The sequence below is a fragment of the Globicephala melas genome, chromosome 10, assembly GCF_963455315.2.
Source record: "Globicephala melas chromosome 10, mGloMel1.2, whole genome shotgun sequence".
NCBI classification, from domain to species: Eukaryota; Metazoa; Chordata; class Mammalia; order Artiodactyla; family Delphinidae; genus Globicephala; species Globicephala melas.
Window position 1 is genome coordinate 9,091,255 of NC_083323.1, and position 14,867 is coordinate 9,106,121.

A 14,867-nucleotide genomic window follows, 5' to 3' on the forward strand; every position below is an offset into this window, starting at 1 on the left:
ACTAAACAAGTGGAAAAGATAATTGAGGCAATAACTCACGGTGGCAAGTGCTGGGAAGAGGTGGCAGTGGTCGAGGGGGGAGCCCTGAGCAGGGGTCTCTGAGCTGGGCCAAGAAGGAGCCAGTCCTGCACAGGTCAGGCGAAGTGTGTTTCAGGCACAGGAACAGAAGGGGCAAAGGCTGAAGGTGAGGGAAGGAGCACGGCTGGAGCAGGGACCAGGGAGCTGCGGCTGGAGGAGGCAATGGGACAGGAAGCGGCAGGGAGGGCAGGACCTGGTGGGCCACGGGCACATGGGATTAAATGCAGTGAGAAGCCACAGGAGCAACGAGATCTGGGTCTATGGATCATGGTCCCCACCCTGCAGAACGAAGGTCACCTAAGTGCCCCCAATCCCCGGCCCTGGGCCTTCTGGACACAATCCAAGCTTCTAGGGCTGGTGGTCAAGGTCCTCTAAGTACTCGCTCTGCCCACCTCTCCCGGTGCCTCCCTTCCCTCCACTTCCCACCAGCCACCTACTTGCCCACCTCACAACCCCCGGCCCTTTCCACTGTTTTCTTTCCGTAATATTCTTTCTACCACGCGGTAGGTGCTGGGCTATAACTAACTTTTCTGATTATGCTGGGTGGCGGTGGGGTGAGCTGCCCCTCTGCTGGGCCTGCACTCCCCAGGGAGATGACCGCTCTGCAGCCACAGGGCCCCCTGCCTCCGGGGCCTGGGAGGCCGCAGCTCGGAGGCCAGAGAACTGGGGCTTGCTATCGGTTGTTCATTCATTTTAAAGTATTTCTAAGCACCTAGTACGTGCCAGGCCCTGTGCGAGAGGCTGAGGGGGCAAGGTCCCTGTTCTCATCAGGGGGACAGACAGCTGAGAAACATGTACAAGAGTCCAGACGAGTGTCCCGAAGAAGCACCAAGCAAGGCAGGAGGAGACAGACTGGGCAGATGGGGGTCACTGACGTAGTGACCTTTGCGCGGACGCCCATATGCAGAAAGGCAGAGCCATGCAGATATTGGGGAGAGATGTTCCAGGGAGAAGTAACCACAAGTGCAAAGGCCCTGGGGCGCGAATAAGCTTGGTGCCTCGAGGAGGTGCACAGGGTGTGGCTGGAGCACAGTGAGCGAGGGGAGGTCCCCGAGGTCGGCAGGGGCCGGCCTCCAGGGCCTGCAGGGGAAGGCTGAGTTCAGGAGTCACTTTGGGGTTACGAGCAGGTGAGTGACTGATCTGACTTAGGTTTAAGGAGACTCACCCTGGGCTTCCCTGGTGGCGCAGTGGTTAAGAATCCACCTGCCGGGGCTTCCCTGGTAGCGCAGTGGTTGAGAGTCCGCCTGCCGATGCAGGGGACACGAGTTCACGCCCCGGTCCGGGAAGATCCCACATGCCGCGGAGCGGCTGGGCCCGTGAGCCATAGCCGCTGAGCCTGCATGTCCGGAGCCTGTGCTCCGCAACAGGAGAGGCCGCAACAGTGAGAGGCCCGCGTACCGCAAAAAAAAAAGAAGACCCACCCTGGTCATGGTGGAGAAAAGACTGTGGGGCGAGGGTGAAAGCAGGGAGACCAGAGGGGCTAATCAGCGCCCAGGTGAGGGACAAGCGGGCGGGGCTGGCATGGGCAGCGGGATGGGGTGAAGTAGTGGGGGCTGAATGTCCTTTGGAGGTAAAGCCACCAGAATCTGCAGACACTGGCCTGCTGCGGGGAGCAGGGCAGTCGGGGAGGGGCTGGGCTGGATGAGAATTGGGAACAGAGGTGTCGTGCCAGGTCCCCCGCAGGCTGCAGGGCTGGGCCAGGGCAGGGAGCCACCCCTGGACCAGGCTGAGAGTCTACAGATGGAGAAACTGAGCCTAGGGGAGGGGAAGCAGCATTGCCAAGGACACACAACAAGGCCCTTGCAGTCTCACCACACCCCCTGCAGGACCCTCTGGGCCCCAGCTTAATTCCTCCATTTAGCTGCAGTCTCCCCACCCCGAGTGGGAGGGAGCCTCCCAAAAGCAGGCCCAGGCCCCAGGTTTCTGTTCCACAGTCCAAGGCAGGAGGAACGGGGACTCCCTCCAGACCCACGATGTGACTGAAACACATGCTCTTCACTCCACAAGGTCCATGGCCTTATTCTCATTTTACCCACATCCAGGGAACTGCCCAGGTCCCACGGCTGTTTAAGGGTGGATGGAGTATTGACAAAAATCCAAGGCCGGTGCCCCGTGTCAGGCGGCCTCTGGGGTGACTTGCTAAGGCCGGATGGCAAGGAGCACGCAGAGCAGCCATCAGAGAACCGGAAATTAAACCACAATGAAATTCTACGCTGGCCACAGTGGCAGAGGCATGGGAGGGAGAAGCTCACCCCAACAAGCAGATCTGCTGCAGGGGCCAGGACAGGTCTGCGGAGGCAGAACCAGCAGCCAGGAAACAGGAGAGGATGGAGGGTGAGGGCCCCGGGAGGTACTCAGGGGGCCACTGGGCACAGGCAGGCACAGGAAAAACCACCTCCCTCCCTTGCACTAGAGAAAAATGTTAAAAAAAAAAAAAAAAGCACCAAGGTAAACTGGGGCAAGACTCTGTTTTTTTCACCATCTTTATAATCCAATCCTGAGCCTTAAAAAAACGGATTCCAGATGGCACTTAGAGCAGAGCTATCTCCAACTCAGAAAAGCAAACCGAAGGAATCTCAGCATCTCAGGCTCCTGGACTCAGAGACACACAGAAACAGACACCCCAGAACTGCCAGACCCTGCCCTGGCCTCACATCGCTCTCTCTCCCAGCCCACGACTCAACCATCCTAGAGGGCCAGCACTAGCAAAGCCACAGGCTGTTTGATAATTTCGCCCTGGCTGTTCCCACCTCCCAGAACACCCTTCCCCACCTTCTTCATCTTTCAAACAGGAACGAACTCCTTCCCACCCTTCAAAACCCTGTTGGGAGGTGGTGACTTGCAGCTGCCTCCTGGGACACCCTCCTTCCCAGTCACTCTCGCCCACCCTAACCCTGCACATACTCCTGCTTGGGATTCATCTAACGGTCTGTCTCCCCCGGTCCACCCTCACCCCCGACCCTGAGCCAGCCCACAGCCTCTGCAGGGGCCCTGCATCCACTGGGAGGGCTTGCCAAAAATCATCTCATTTAATCCTCATCAAAACCTCTAAGGAAAAAAATAAACCTAAAATCACCCCACAGATTAGGAGATACACACTACTATGTACAAAACAGATAAACAAGGTCCTACTGTAGAGCACAGGGAACCAGATTCAGTATCTTGTAATAACCTAATGGAAAAGAATCTGAAAAAAAATATATATATATATATATACACACCTATATGTATAACTGAATCACTTTGCTGTACACCAGAAACTAACATTGTAAAAATCAACTACACTTCAACAGGTAAACAAAAACAACAACAAAACGCCCACCCCAACAAAGCAGGCTTACTTTGCGCACTCCAGCAGAGGGCAGCTGAGGCTCCATGAGGCCTGGACTCTGGCCAACCCACGGCCGGATGACCCGGAGCAGGTAAGCATGGTGCCGGGCCTCCTGCCCAGGCCTGCCCCAGGTCCAGCCCCATTCCAGAACATGTGCCAAACCTCGACCTTCAGCTGCCTCCCCATGAAGAAATGACTTCCAGATCCCAGACTCTAGGACCAGCACGAGACCCAGGAGAGACAGCTGCTGTGACGAGCCTGTCACCTCCCCACAGTGCAGGAGGGGCCCGGCCCACTTTTCTCCACATCCGCCCAGAGAGCTGGCAGGCTGTGCCTGGGCCAGTGCCGGGCATCAGGCTAACTTGGGCTCCAGGGACAGCTGGGCCCAGCCAGCGTCAGGGGCAGGTGGGGACAGAGGTCCCTGCTGTTCTCAGGGAACTTCCCAGAGGCCTGGCTTTAAACATCCTTGGGCACCTGCTGAGTCTTCCCCCAGACAAGCTGTCAAGAGATGAGGTCAGGAGTCCACGACTCTCCGGTCCTGCCAGCTCCGGATGGTACCTTCTATCTACCTCACCCTGTACAGAGACATCTGTTCCCCAGACCGGTGGCTGGGAGGAGTCCCTGGTCCCTGCCTCACGCTGCAGGCAGCCAGCGGACCCGCTCACCGGCTCTCCAGTTCGCGGCATCGGCTACTGTCCACTTCCAGGCCACAGTGTTGCTTGCCTGACTCAGGACAGCCTCCTCTCCCGCCTCCTCCAACCCATCTCCAGACGGGCGCCAGGGGGCGCTCACCACTCCCCCAACTCTCACCAGTCCCTCCCGGGGCTGAGGATAAAGTCCAGCCCCGAAGAAGAAGACACCAACGGGCTGCTGGTCTCATCTCTGGTCTCTCCCCGCCCCCTCATCCATCTGCACACTGGCCCCCACTCAGCTGCTCAGACCCCAGAGTGGGCGCGTCCTTGAACCCCATCCAACCTGGCACTTGGGTCTATTTCTTCATCCTTCCCCAAAAACTCTCAATTTCCTCCATGCAGCCTCCCGCCCCCGCCCCTGTGCCGGTCCAGGCCACCATCACCTCTTGCTAAGCGATGACGGCAGCTTCCCAGCCTCTGTGCACCACTCCTGCACCCCTGCACCATCCACTTCACTGGGGCTGAAAAGACCTCTCTAAACCTAAGTCAGATCGTGTCACCCCCTGCTGCATCTCACTCACCAACAGCCGCATGGTGAAATCCCCCTCCCCACCCCAACCCCCAGGGTTCCAGCTTCCTCTCAGCCTCCTCTCCTGCCACTCGCCTCTGCTTCCTCCTAAGCTCATTCCTGCCTCAGGACCTTGGCACTGGCTGTTCCCTCTACCTGGGATGCCTAGAGTTCCCCAGATCTTCCAGGCTGGCTCCTGCTGGTTCCTTCTCAACATCCAAATCTCAATGCAAGCCACCTCCTCAGAGAAGCTCTCCAGACCTGACTCCCAATATTCTCCAATACCCCCATTTATTTTCTTGATAACCTCATTACATATTTTTTCTTATTTTTTGGTTCAGTTGTTGGGTGTATGTCTCCACTCCAGACCCAGAGGGAGGGTCAGGAAAGGCTTCAAGGTGAGTGAACAGCAAGCCTGATAGATGGGCAGAGGCACAGGCAGCACGAGAGTTGGGAGAAAGACTCTTCTCTCCTCAGCATCCTTGGCTTGCACACCTCTGACCACAGGGAGCTCACTCCGTAACAAAGGGCTGCCACGTCCTCTCCCTCAGCACGAGCTGAGCCCGCCTTCCTGCCCGCATCCCCATGAAGTCCTCAACCTGCCTCCTGGGCCTCACGGGAAGAGCGGACAAAGAAACGGGCAGCCGAGCGTTTGAGGGATGAGTCAGGCTGCAAGGGCCCCCCTTCATGGGAACAGGCCCTGCCTCCCCCCGGGTCACGTGAGGGAAAGGGCCAAAGCCAACGCAGGGGCGCGTGATGGGCACTGGGTGGGGGGGCACTCGGCTTCCTCAAGAGCCTCGTGCAGAGCCGCAGGGTGGGGGCGGGGCAGGCGGGCTCCCTTCTCTCCTCCCAGGCCCCGCCCGGCCACCACCTCTGCAGCCTTGGAAGCAGAGACCTGCTGCGGATTAGGCAGTAATCTTCCCGCAAGCTGTCTCTGTGTGCTCTCCGCAGTGGGGGTGGGGAGTGGGCTTGCTGGGCAGGGGCCCTGTCCCTGCGGCACTGAGACTCGCTGGACCTGGTGATCTGAAGGCTCCCCTGTCTTCTCCCTCCTGTGGCTGCACAAACACCAGGAGAGCAGGGAGCCTCCTTAGAAACGGGGAAACTGAGACCCAGCCCTGAAGACTGCAGACTTGAATGGGGACGGTGGGTGGACGGAGGAGGACAGAGCACGGCAATTCCCAGCCTCATTCACCCACGTGTGAGCCATGACAAGATGCCAGGTGCCGTCTCGCACTGGGGATACGACAGGGACCTGACAGACACGGTCCCTGCCCCCCAGAGCTTACAGCCCATGGGGCGTGGAGGTGGGGGGCAGCAGCCTCTCATCACCGCCCTGCCGCGCCTTCACCCGTGCTGCTCCTTCTGCTTGGAATGTCCCCCCCTCCGCCTGGCTGGCCCCATCCCTCCCGCCTGTCCCGAGCCGAGGGAGCCTGAGTGAGTGTTCCCTCACTCTAGGGCTTATGCTCACCTCCATACTTTAAGTGGTTTCTCAGCCACATTTCCCACCGCTAGACTGTGAGTCTCGCAAAGGCCAGGCACATTAGAGAGAAGGCGGCAGTCCCGCGGCTGTCGGAACCCACGGAACCAATGGGAGGACGTACGAACCCCTCACCGCGCCAGATGCGGCCGTGACAGCCATTAATAACAACTGGCCACAGGATCTGGCAACGTGAAGGTCACGGATGATCTTGACGAGATGGAGAGGTGAGGGCGAGAGCCTGAGCAGGGCGCAAGTGAGAGAAAACCAGGGGAGAAACACCAGAGACGGAGACCGTAGACAAATCTTCCGCAGGACCAGAGGCACGGGCAAGGGGGTGGGAAGAACTCCCATTTGTAAGCCGATGGGAAAGAGCCAGAGTGGAGGATGGAGGCAAGGGCGGGGGGAGGGAGGGAAGGAGGAAATCTGAGTCCTCCAGCAGGTGAGAGGGTGCACCTGGTGGACCCTGTGAGGCTGGCCTGGCCACCAGAACAGGAGAGAGCCTGGGGGAGGGGCGGGTGCGAGGAGGCCGAGGGTGGATGCAAGCAGGGCTTTGCCAGGTGAGCGCAGCGACACAGTGGGGCCAGAGCCGGGAGCAGGTGGGTGAGACCACCAGGGAGCCCAAGCTGGCGAGGGGGGCGGGGAGGAGGGGGTGAGGGCCGGTGTACAGAGGGAGCCCCAGGCCAAGGACCGCGCGCGAGGCAGAGCGCTGGAACGACAGGAGGGGTGGGGAGAGGCGGACACCTGAGTTCTCGCCAGGAACAAGGGCCAGGCCCAGGGTACACCCAGTGAGAGTGGCTGAGGCAGGGAGGACAAGACTGTGGGAGGCTGGAGGCCAAGGAAGTGAGAGGCCAGGCTGTGAGAAGGATCACGGAAGCGGGAGCTACAGTCAGCAGGATGGAAGGCGGGGCGGTGCTGAGGGACAGGGCAAGTGACCTGGGGCTGGCTTGCAATGAGGGGAGTGGCTGGCCCAGTGCTGTGATGAGATTCAAAGCTGGGGGAGAATGGTCTGGAAGCAGCCTCAGGAGCCGGGATGACTGTGTCCCATCTCCAGGCCCGGCGGAGGGAGGGCATGAGGCAAAGAACAGCCCCCACTGAGAAGGCTGCTGCGGAAGCCGGGTCTGGGTGTGGGGGGGGACGCCAGGTTACAGTGCAACTTAAAAAAGGTGTCAGGGATGCTCAGAGGGGGGCCCAAGATTTGGGGAAGACCATGTCCTCTTGACCCCTGGACCCTGAGTCATTTGAGGAGCCGGGATGGTTGGGGTTCCCAGGTGATGGCTTTCTGAACAGTCTGGGCCTGACAGCCTGGGACTCTCCCAGCCACCCCTTCCCCGCGGTCCCCCTCCCCCCCACACCATCTTCCCAGGCAGAGGTGGGGTGAGCACATCTCCCTCCAGGAAGGGAGGGCTTCCCCAGAAACACAGGGGCACGGGCCACCCTGCCGGCTCCAGCTGACACTGTTCTGCTCCTGCAGTATGGATCTGGGGCCCAGGCTCCCCCTGCAGGCCCCCACAAAGCATCAGGGGTGCAGGAGGCTGGTCCCTGACATCACTTCTTTAAATACTGACCAGTCCCCAAGTTCCCAACCTACAGCCCACTAGGAGCAGGAGTAGCATTTGCTGAGGGTAGAAAGGCCGGGAACCACCAGCCCAACCTGGCTGTCCTCCCCGCATCTGATAGATGGGGAAACAGGCCCAGAGAGCACTGGCAGACGCTCACGTCACACCACCTGTCAGGGGCGGAGTGGGCGCAGAACACGGACTCAGGCCTCGGGCCCCAAGCACTTCCTGACGCTCTGCCCTGCCTCTCCTCCCACCGGACAGCTGGTTCTTCCGGTGTAGGTGCCAACTGTGGCTCCGTGCCAGCTCTGCCATCTGCCCTCTCCCTTTCCTCCCTCCTCCCCTTGGTTCTTCCTCCTCTCCGCCCTCCCTCCCCCAGCCTTTGTTCTTTCTCCCCAGGCTCAAGCCTGCCTAACAGCTCTGCACAAGTGGCCGTGTGGGACTCCCCATGTGGCTGGGGACTCCCCAAAGCAGGAAGAAAGGGCCACGTCCTGGAAGTCAGGCATGGGCTGCAATCCCAGTAGCTCCAGTTAACCTCTCTGGGCCTCAGCATCTCACCTAAAGCGGGGGCCATGAAACCCACTGGACAGGGATGTCACGCGCCTAGAGGAATGAACTGGATGGCAGGCCCTTTATACATCCATGTTCACAAACCGAGTGCGCCCTGAACCCAGGCGCTCCAATCCCACGTTCCAGGTGAGGATTTTCCAAGGTCCCTCTCTGGCGGCCCTGGTCTCGATGCCAAACCCAAGACTCCTCAAGCTCCCACACTGCCCCAGGACACGAAGAAATGCCCAAGACGCATGCAGAAGCCTACCAACCACGTCTCCTGTTGACCTCCGTGCCCTGACTCTCTCCCAGGCCTGAGAGAGATGGACCAGACAAAGGTCGGTCACAGGCAGGCGAAGAGGACAAGAAGATTCTGAGGCTGTCAGCGATACACACCAAAGGAGCACAGGACATGCCTGCGTGGACCCAGCCCCCTGAGTAAGTGGCAGGGCCTTGCCTGGCGCTGGGAGAGGACAGGCTAGACCACCTCACACATTTCCTGCTGGGCCTCCTGTCCCCAGAGCCCGCCCCAAGCCACACCTCCACATGGCTCCGCAGGGAACTTCCGAAAACACACCTCTTCTCTGCTTAAAACCCCTCTCTGAGGCTGTCCATGGCCCTCCGATGCAGCCCAGCTTGTGAAACTGGCGTCCAAGGCCGACCCTGGGTTGCCCACCCTGCCTGCCCCCCACACCTCTTTGACTTGCTCTCACTCACACACCCGGGGTCCCCAGGAGCTCAGCAACGTTTCTAAAACCCACTCAGACCTTGTGCCCCCAAGTATTTATTTATACATGTTGTTCCTCCCACCTGGAATGCACCTCCACCCCCACCTTCTTTATTAGGACCAACACAGGGGTCACCTCCCCCTGGAAGCCCTCCATGCCCCCTGGCAGAGGTACCTACTCCCCACTGGATTTCCTTCTCATTGCATACCAAGCCTTCTGGATGGTGCCTGTCGACTCAATTCTGTTCTCACTGACCTAGAGCATCTCCGGGGGGACACACAGGCTGGCACCGAGCAGGGACTCGGTATTTGTGGAATGAATGAATGAATGCCAGAGCTGGCCAGAGGCTGTCTCCACCCTGGACCCATTTCACCCCAGCCCCTGCAGGCTCTAGAATTTCTATGTGGGACAGCTAGAGTGTGGCAATCTGGCTGGGAACGGAGACAAGGGGTCTCATTTCGAAGCTGCTGCGTCTGCAAAGCAAACTCAGCTTTTTTATTTTTATTTTTTGGCTGAGCCTCGCGGCGTCGGGAATTCCCAACCAGGGATTGAATCCGCGCTCCCTGCAGTGCAAGCGCGGACTCTTAACCATTGGACCGCCGGGGAAGTCCCGCAAGCTCGGCTCTTGTACTCAGTGTTCGCTTGGAGTGATTGAGGGGGTCTGATAAAAATGAGGGTGTAAAACCGCTCCCTCAAGCCACTCCTTGGTGCCACTGCGACTCAGACAGGGAAGCCACGGGGAGTACACTGAATGTGGACCCAGTGGACTGGATTGAAACTGCGGCTCTGACAGTCCCGGGCCCAGGAGCTCTGTCTCTAGTCAGTAGAGAAGTCACCTCCAGCCTGCCCCTGACTTCTGTCATGCGAGGGATGACACCCACCCTCCTTACAACATCCTGAGTGTTACAGCCAAAGCCCTTAAGAGATCAACCCTGAAAATGGCAAAATTTCCAACATTTTATTGTTTTATTTTTGCCAAAACAGAGCATTAATTTAAAAAAAAAAAAGAAAGAAAGAAAAAGAAAACCTCTCATCTACCAGTGCTAATATTCTTTTCCCATAGGTCATTTCAAAACTCTAAAAGGATGTAAATTCCAAGTAGAAGGTAGTCCTTTATATGAAATCAGCTAGCGCCCTGCTGAAACTCCACTCCCCCATCTGGCTCCAGGCAAAGAAAGGGGCCACTGACAGGCTGCAGGGTCAGGGCAGGATTGGGCCCCTCTGATCCAGCCCAGCCTCCGCTTTCCGATGGGGAGACAGAGGCAGAGGGGGTGGCCACAGCTGGTGCCAGATCTCCTGGCCCCCGGCCAGCACAGCCCACCTCCCCGCCAACCCAGGTCAGAGGAGGCAGCTCTGAGCTCACCCTGGACACTGTCCCAGCTTAGCCATCACCTCCTCGCCCAGGGCAGGAAGGGTCCAAGTTGGGATCTGCCAGAGGGCTCACCAGCTCCCTCCCCACCTTAACCCTCAGGGTCCATTCCTCAATTCCCGAAGTGAGTAATCACCCCCCCCCCAGGTGTGTGTGTGGGGTTGGGGGAGGTGGTGTAGGGCACACAGGGGCAGAGAAGAGTTGAGAAAGCCTCGGTCAAGAGATAAGGGGTCCTGCAGGCCTGGGGGCTCAGGTTCCAGGGTAGGTCCAGGTTTGGTGACTCCCTGAAGCTTACATGGTTTGGGGACCCACTTTCAAATAAAAAAATAACAGAAAAAAGATCTTTCTCTTGCAAGTTTTACAAAATCGCAAGCCCAAGTGCTCACGTTGTTAGGGCCCTACAGGGCGGCAGAAGGGGTCTTGGGGAGCACGGGAGTCCTGGATAGAGTGACCAACCGTCTTGTCTGTCTGGAACAGGGGGGCTCCCAGGTCATGGGACTATCAGTGCTGAAGCCAGGAAAGTTCTGGCAAACCAGGGCAAGCGGGTGCTGAATGCTCAGGCTCCATTAGCTGGAAGGTGAAGCTTAACGCCAGCCAGACCCTGCCTGCCAGACCCTGTGGTGAGCAAGCAGAGGGAGCTCGAGGGAGGAGGGCAGGTGGCCATGTGCGTCCACCACGTGCCCCCACGTGTTAAAATGTCTCAGCGCATCACGTGTTTTTGAAAAAGGCTGGTAGGAGACAGCAGCCCTCCCTAAGTGGTGGGATCACGTGTGCTTCTTTTTCCAATTTTTTTTTTTTTTGGTGAAATACACACAACATAAAATTTACCATCTTAACCATCTTTAAGTGTACAGTTCAGTGGTATTCAGCACATATATATGGTTGTGCAACCATCACAAGTGATTTATGTTTTCCAACAATCGGCAGGTATTACTTCTATGATCAGAAAAAAACCTACATATTTTTTTAAAGTACATCAGCCTGTATCAGATACCTCTGCTCACGCAAAGGTAGTGAGCAGAGCTGGGAGACTGTTGGGGGCCTCTGGGGGGATTTGGACATTGGATGGAGGTTGACCCAGATGACCCTTATCCTTTCCAAACCTGAAATCCCAGGACTTCAAACTCTTCCTGATCCAGGGGAAGCACTGTGCTTTGGAGACAGGAAGATCTGGGTTCAAATCCTCCATCTGCTACTTACATGCTCAGTAACCTTGGGCCTCTCTGAGCCTCAGTTCCCTCAAGTGTGATACAGACTTGTGGGGGGAACTAGCCAGGCAACCGTGAGAACAGCCCTGCATAGTGGGTGCTCAGTGACTTTTTCTCCCTTCTGCTTGGAATGTCCTCCCGGCACCTTGATGTGCACACATGTAAACCCTCCTCATCCTTCCAGGCCCAATTTGACATCGCTTCCTCCAGGAAGCTTCTCTGATTGCTCTCCTGGTTTTGCTGGCCTCTGCCTGAGGGTGCCTGGCTCACTCCCCAGCGGGACTGTAGGCTCCCTGAGCACTAAGGGCTGCGTCTGAGTCACGCCGCCTTCCCTCGGAGCCTAGCCAACTCAATAAAGCTTTGCTAAATGAAGCCTTCACCAGCAGAAGTGACCCAAGCAGACAAAACGCCCACACCCCGTCACAAAGCCAGTGACTTCACGCTTCGGGCCGGCGGAGGGGAGCAGTGCACAGAGCCACCCCACCTCATCAGGCAGGTGTCCCCCAGAGCTCTACCTTTGCCAAGGACCTGCCAGGGTCTCTGGGGAGCTGGAGACAACACACGGATGAATGAACTCAGCACCACAAACCCTCCTGGATGTACCCAGGGTGCCAGGCCATGTGCCAGCACCAGGGACCCAAAGACTAAAGAACAGGGCTTCCCTGCCCTCAAAGAGCTCCCCATCTGGTGGGCACTTGAGAAGAAGGGGTTTAAACGTGGCCACCCTTCCTGTGGCACCAGAGGGAGGTTTTAACGTTTTTAGACAAAGGAAAGGTAGATCCCTTTCCCTCTGGGAGGCCAGAGATAAACACCCCAGCTGTCCCACCCATCACACCCTTATATGGCCCTGAAAATCCAGGAAGTGAGGGAGCTTGAGCACCCCACAGCTGGCTTTAGGCTTAGCCCGGTGGGGTGGCTGACAGGGGCCCTGCCCAGTGTCCCCAATCCAGGCCTTTCTGATCTAGGCCCACAGGAAGGGGCCCCAGGCCTGCAGAGGCAAGACCCTCTAGTGAGGGGGTCTGGGCAATGGCCAGCAAACCTAGGGAGCCCCAGACACCCCTCCCCAGACAGCAGCAGGTCTCCTTTCCCTGGGGTGCTGCCAGGTCATGTGAACCCCTCCCCGTGTGCTGACTCTGTCCCATCCTCCTCTCCCCGACCCCAGGTTTGAACAGGGACCCCCACTCAGCTCTCTGCACTGAGGGATTCTGCCCTCACCAGGCTGGAGGTCCAGAACGGGCTTCTCTGCTCTTCCCTGTGGGCAGGGGACCTCTCTCCCGCCCTGCCGGCCCACGGCCCTCCTCAGGCATCCAGGTGTCTGCACGAATTCAGGAAATATCCAAGCCCAAGGAGGTCTCAAGGAGGCTCCTCCCACCTCGCTACAAATCGGGAAACTGAGGCAAGCTAGAGGAGGTGACGCTGCCCACCTCGGAATTTAACTCCTCACTTTCCGTGAACATTTCTAGGGTGGCTTCCAGCCCAAGGTCACGCTGCAGAAAGACGGTTCCCGGGGAGAGAGCCCAGGTATCCGGCTCCCGGCGCGTCGCTCCACACGAGCCCAGCTAAGCCACAAAAACCCGGTTTCCTGCCCTCTCCTCCTTGAACGTCCATGGCAAGAGCGCGTGCACCCCGCGAAACGATCCACGCCCCGATCCACCCCCGAATAAAGGCCACCTGAAACCAGGGTTCCGTCCCCACGGTCGCCGGTCCGCCCAGGCGGCCGCGCGCAACCCGACCCACGAGGCGCCAGGTCGCGGTCTGGAGGTCACCGCGACGGGGGGGGCGGGGGGGAGAGTAAGAAGTGGGGACACCGGGAAGCCAGGGGTCGGGAAGCAGGCGCCCCCGCGAGGGCCAGGACCCCCGCCCGGAGCCCGGGAAGGAGGGAGGGGCGGGCGCCAGGACGCCGGCCGGCCAGCTCCCCACCCGCGGCCGCACCCGGGCAGCAGGCCCGGTGGGGTTGGGGTCCGTCCGGGCGCGCCGCCCTCGCCCGCGCCCCCACCCCGCCCCACCCCCTGCTTGGCCGGGCCACCCAGACGTCCTTACCCAGGACACGACGCGCAGGATGGTGTGCGGCTGCCGGACCAGGGTGTAGGGGTCGAAGGCGCCCCCGGCTTTGCCCGCTCCGTATGCACCTCCTTCCATCGTGGCTGCACCCGCGCGGTGCACCCCGCTCGGCGCGCTCCGCCAGCCCGTGCGCGTGCGTGGCGCTCCCGCCCGCTCCCCTGCTCGCGCGACCGGCGAGGCCGAGGGCTCCCGCGAGGGGGCGCCGTAAGCCGAGGGCGCCGGGCAGGCGGGCGCGGCGCCGGCGGGCGGGCCGCGCGCGCCCTCGATCGCGGGGACGCGGGTGCTGCGGAGCCGGCGGAGGGCGCGCTCGTCGCTGGCTTGGTGACCTCTTTGCTGAGTAGTGGGGACGAGGAGTGGGGGGGTGCAGTAACTGCAGGACTTGTCCCCGCCCCCGGGTGGCGGGTCTGCCGGGCCGCCCTACCCGCTCCGAGCCTACGGCCCTGGATGAAACCACCTTCGTGACTTTTTTGCTGGTTTCCTGTCGCTCTGTCTGCCCCCAATATAGTGAGCGGACAGGGGCCGCGTTTGTATTCCTCATGGGGTGCTTGGGACACAGTAGGTGCCGCAGGACTTCTCGAATGAATGAACCACGAATGAATTCGATTCACGAATGAATTACCCTTCTCTCAGAGCCTTCCTAAGCACAGCCCCACCTCCCCGGAGGACCTTTCCACCCTGTTTTTACGCTGACGTCACGTGAGTCCCCGAGTCTGCGCAACCCCACCCCCAGCCTGGAGGGGTCCGAGGTACCCAGCTCAGAGGCAGAGACCTAGGAACGGCAATCAATTCTTTATGAGACACCCTCACCCCCACCCCACCAGCACGCTACCCTTTTCCTTAATCCACTAATTAATTATGTAGTTATTTGTTCATTGTGCTCCTCTGCTAGTCTGCGAATTTTGTCTGACTTGTTCACTGCTGTAGCCAAGGGCCTGGCACACAGTAGATGCTCAGTAAACAGACCCTGATCCCCATCACCCCATCACTGCTTGGCCTAGAGCTCCAGCTTTCATGGAAACCGAGGCTGGATGGAGGAGTGCTCGCTGCAGTGAGAATGACTGCCTTCCAGGTCTGGCTCTTAGCATGACCTGTAGTCCCCAGGGCCTCATGTCTCCACTGGTTCCAGGAGGCTGTTGGATAAGGATGTCTATCTGCAGGGGCCTTTGCTGTCCTGGTGATGACAGAACATGCCGCATCCTGTGATGACAGGACACCAGGTCCGTGCAGAGGAAATGTGGTGGGTGTGAGGCCACCCCTTATAAACATTCCATAGACAAATGTCCATCTTAGGCTCTGTTTAGTGACTG

General features: G+C 59.1%; 1 protein-coding gene across 2 annotated transcripts in view; it reads right to left on the reverse strand.

Moving 5' to 3' along the window:
* The window catches only part of SYNGR1 (synaptogyrin 1), a 28,984-nt gene extending 15,269 nt beyond the window's left edge, over positions 1-13,715 (reverse strand). Inside the window, exon 1 of one of the 2 annotated variants that reach the window (XM_030855916.3) lies at positions 13,540-13,710. In XM_030855916.3, coding sequence (XP_030711776.1) covers positions 13,540-13,638 — 99 coding nt within the window. In that variant the 5' untranslated portion in view covers positions 13,639-13,710. Of the gene's footprint in view, positions 1-13,539 lie in introns of both variants that reach the window. The other variant, XM_030855917.3, reaches the window with a different exon arrangement.
* Positions 13,716-14,867: the final 1,152 nt, after the last annotated feature.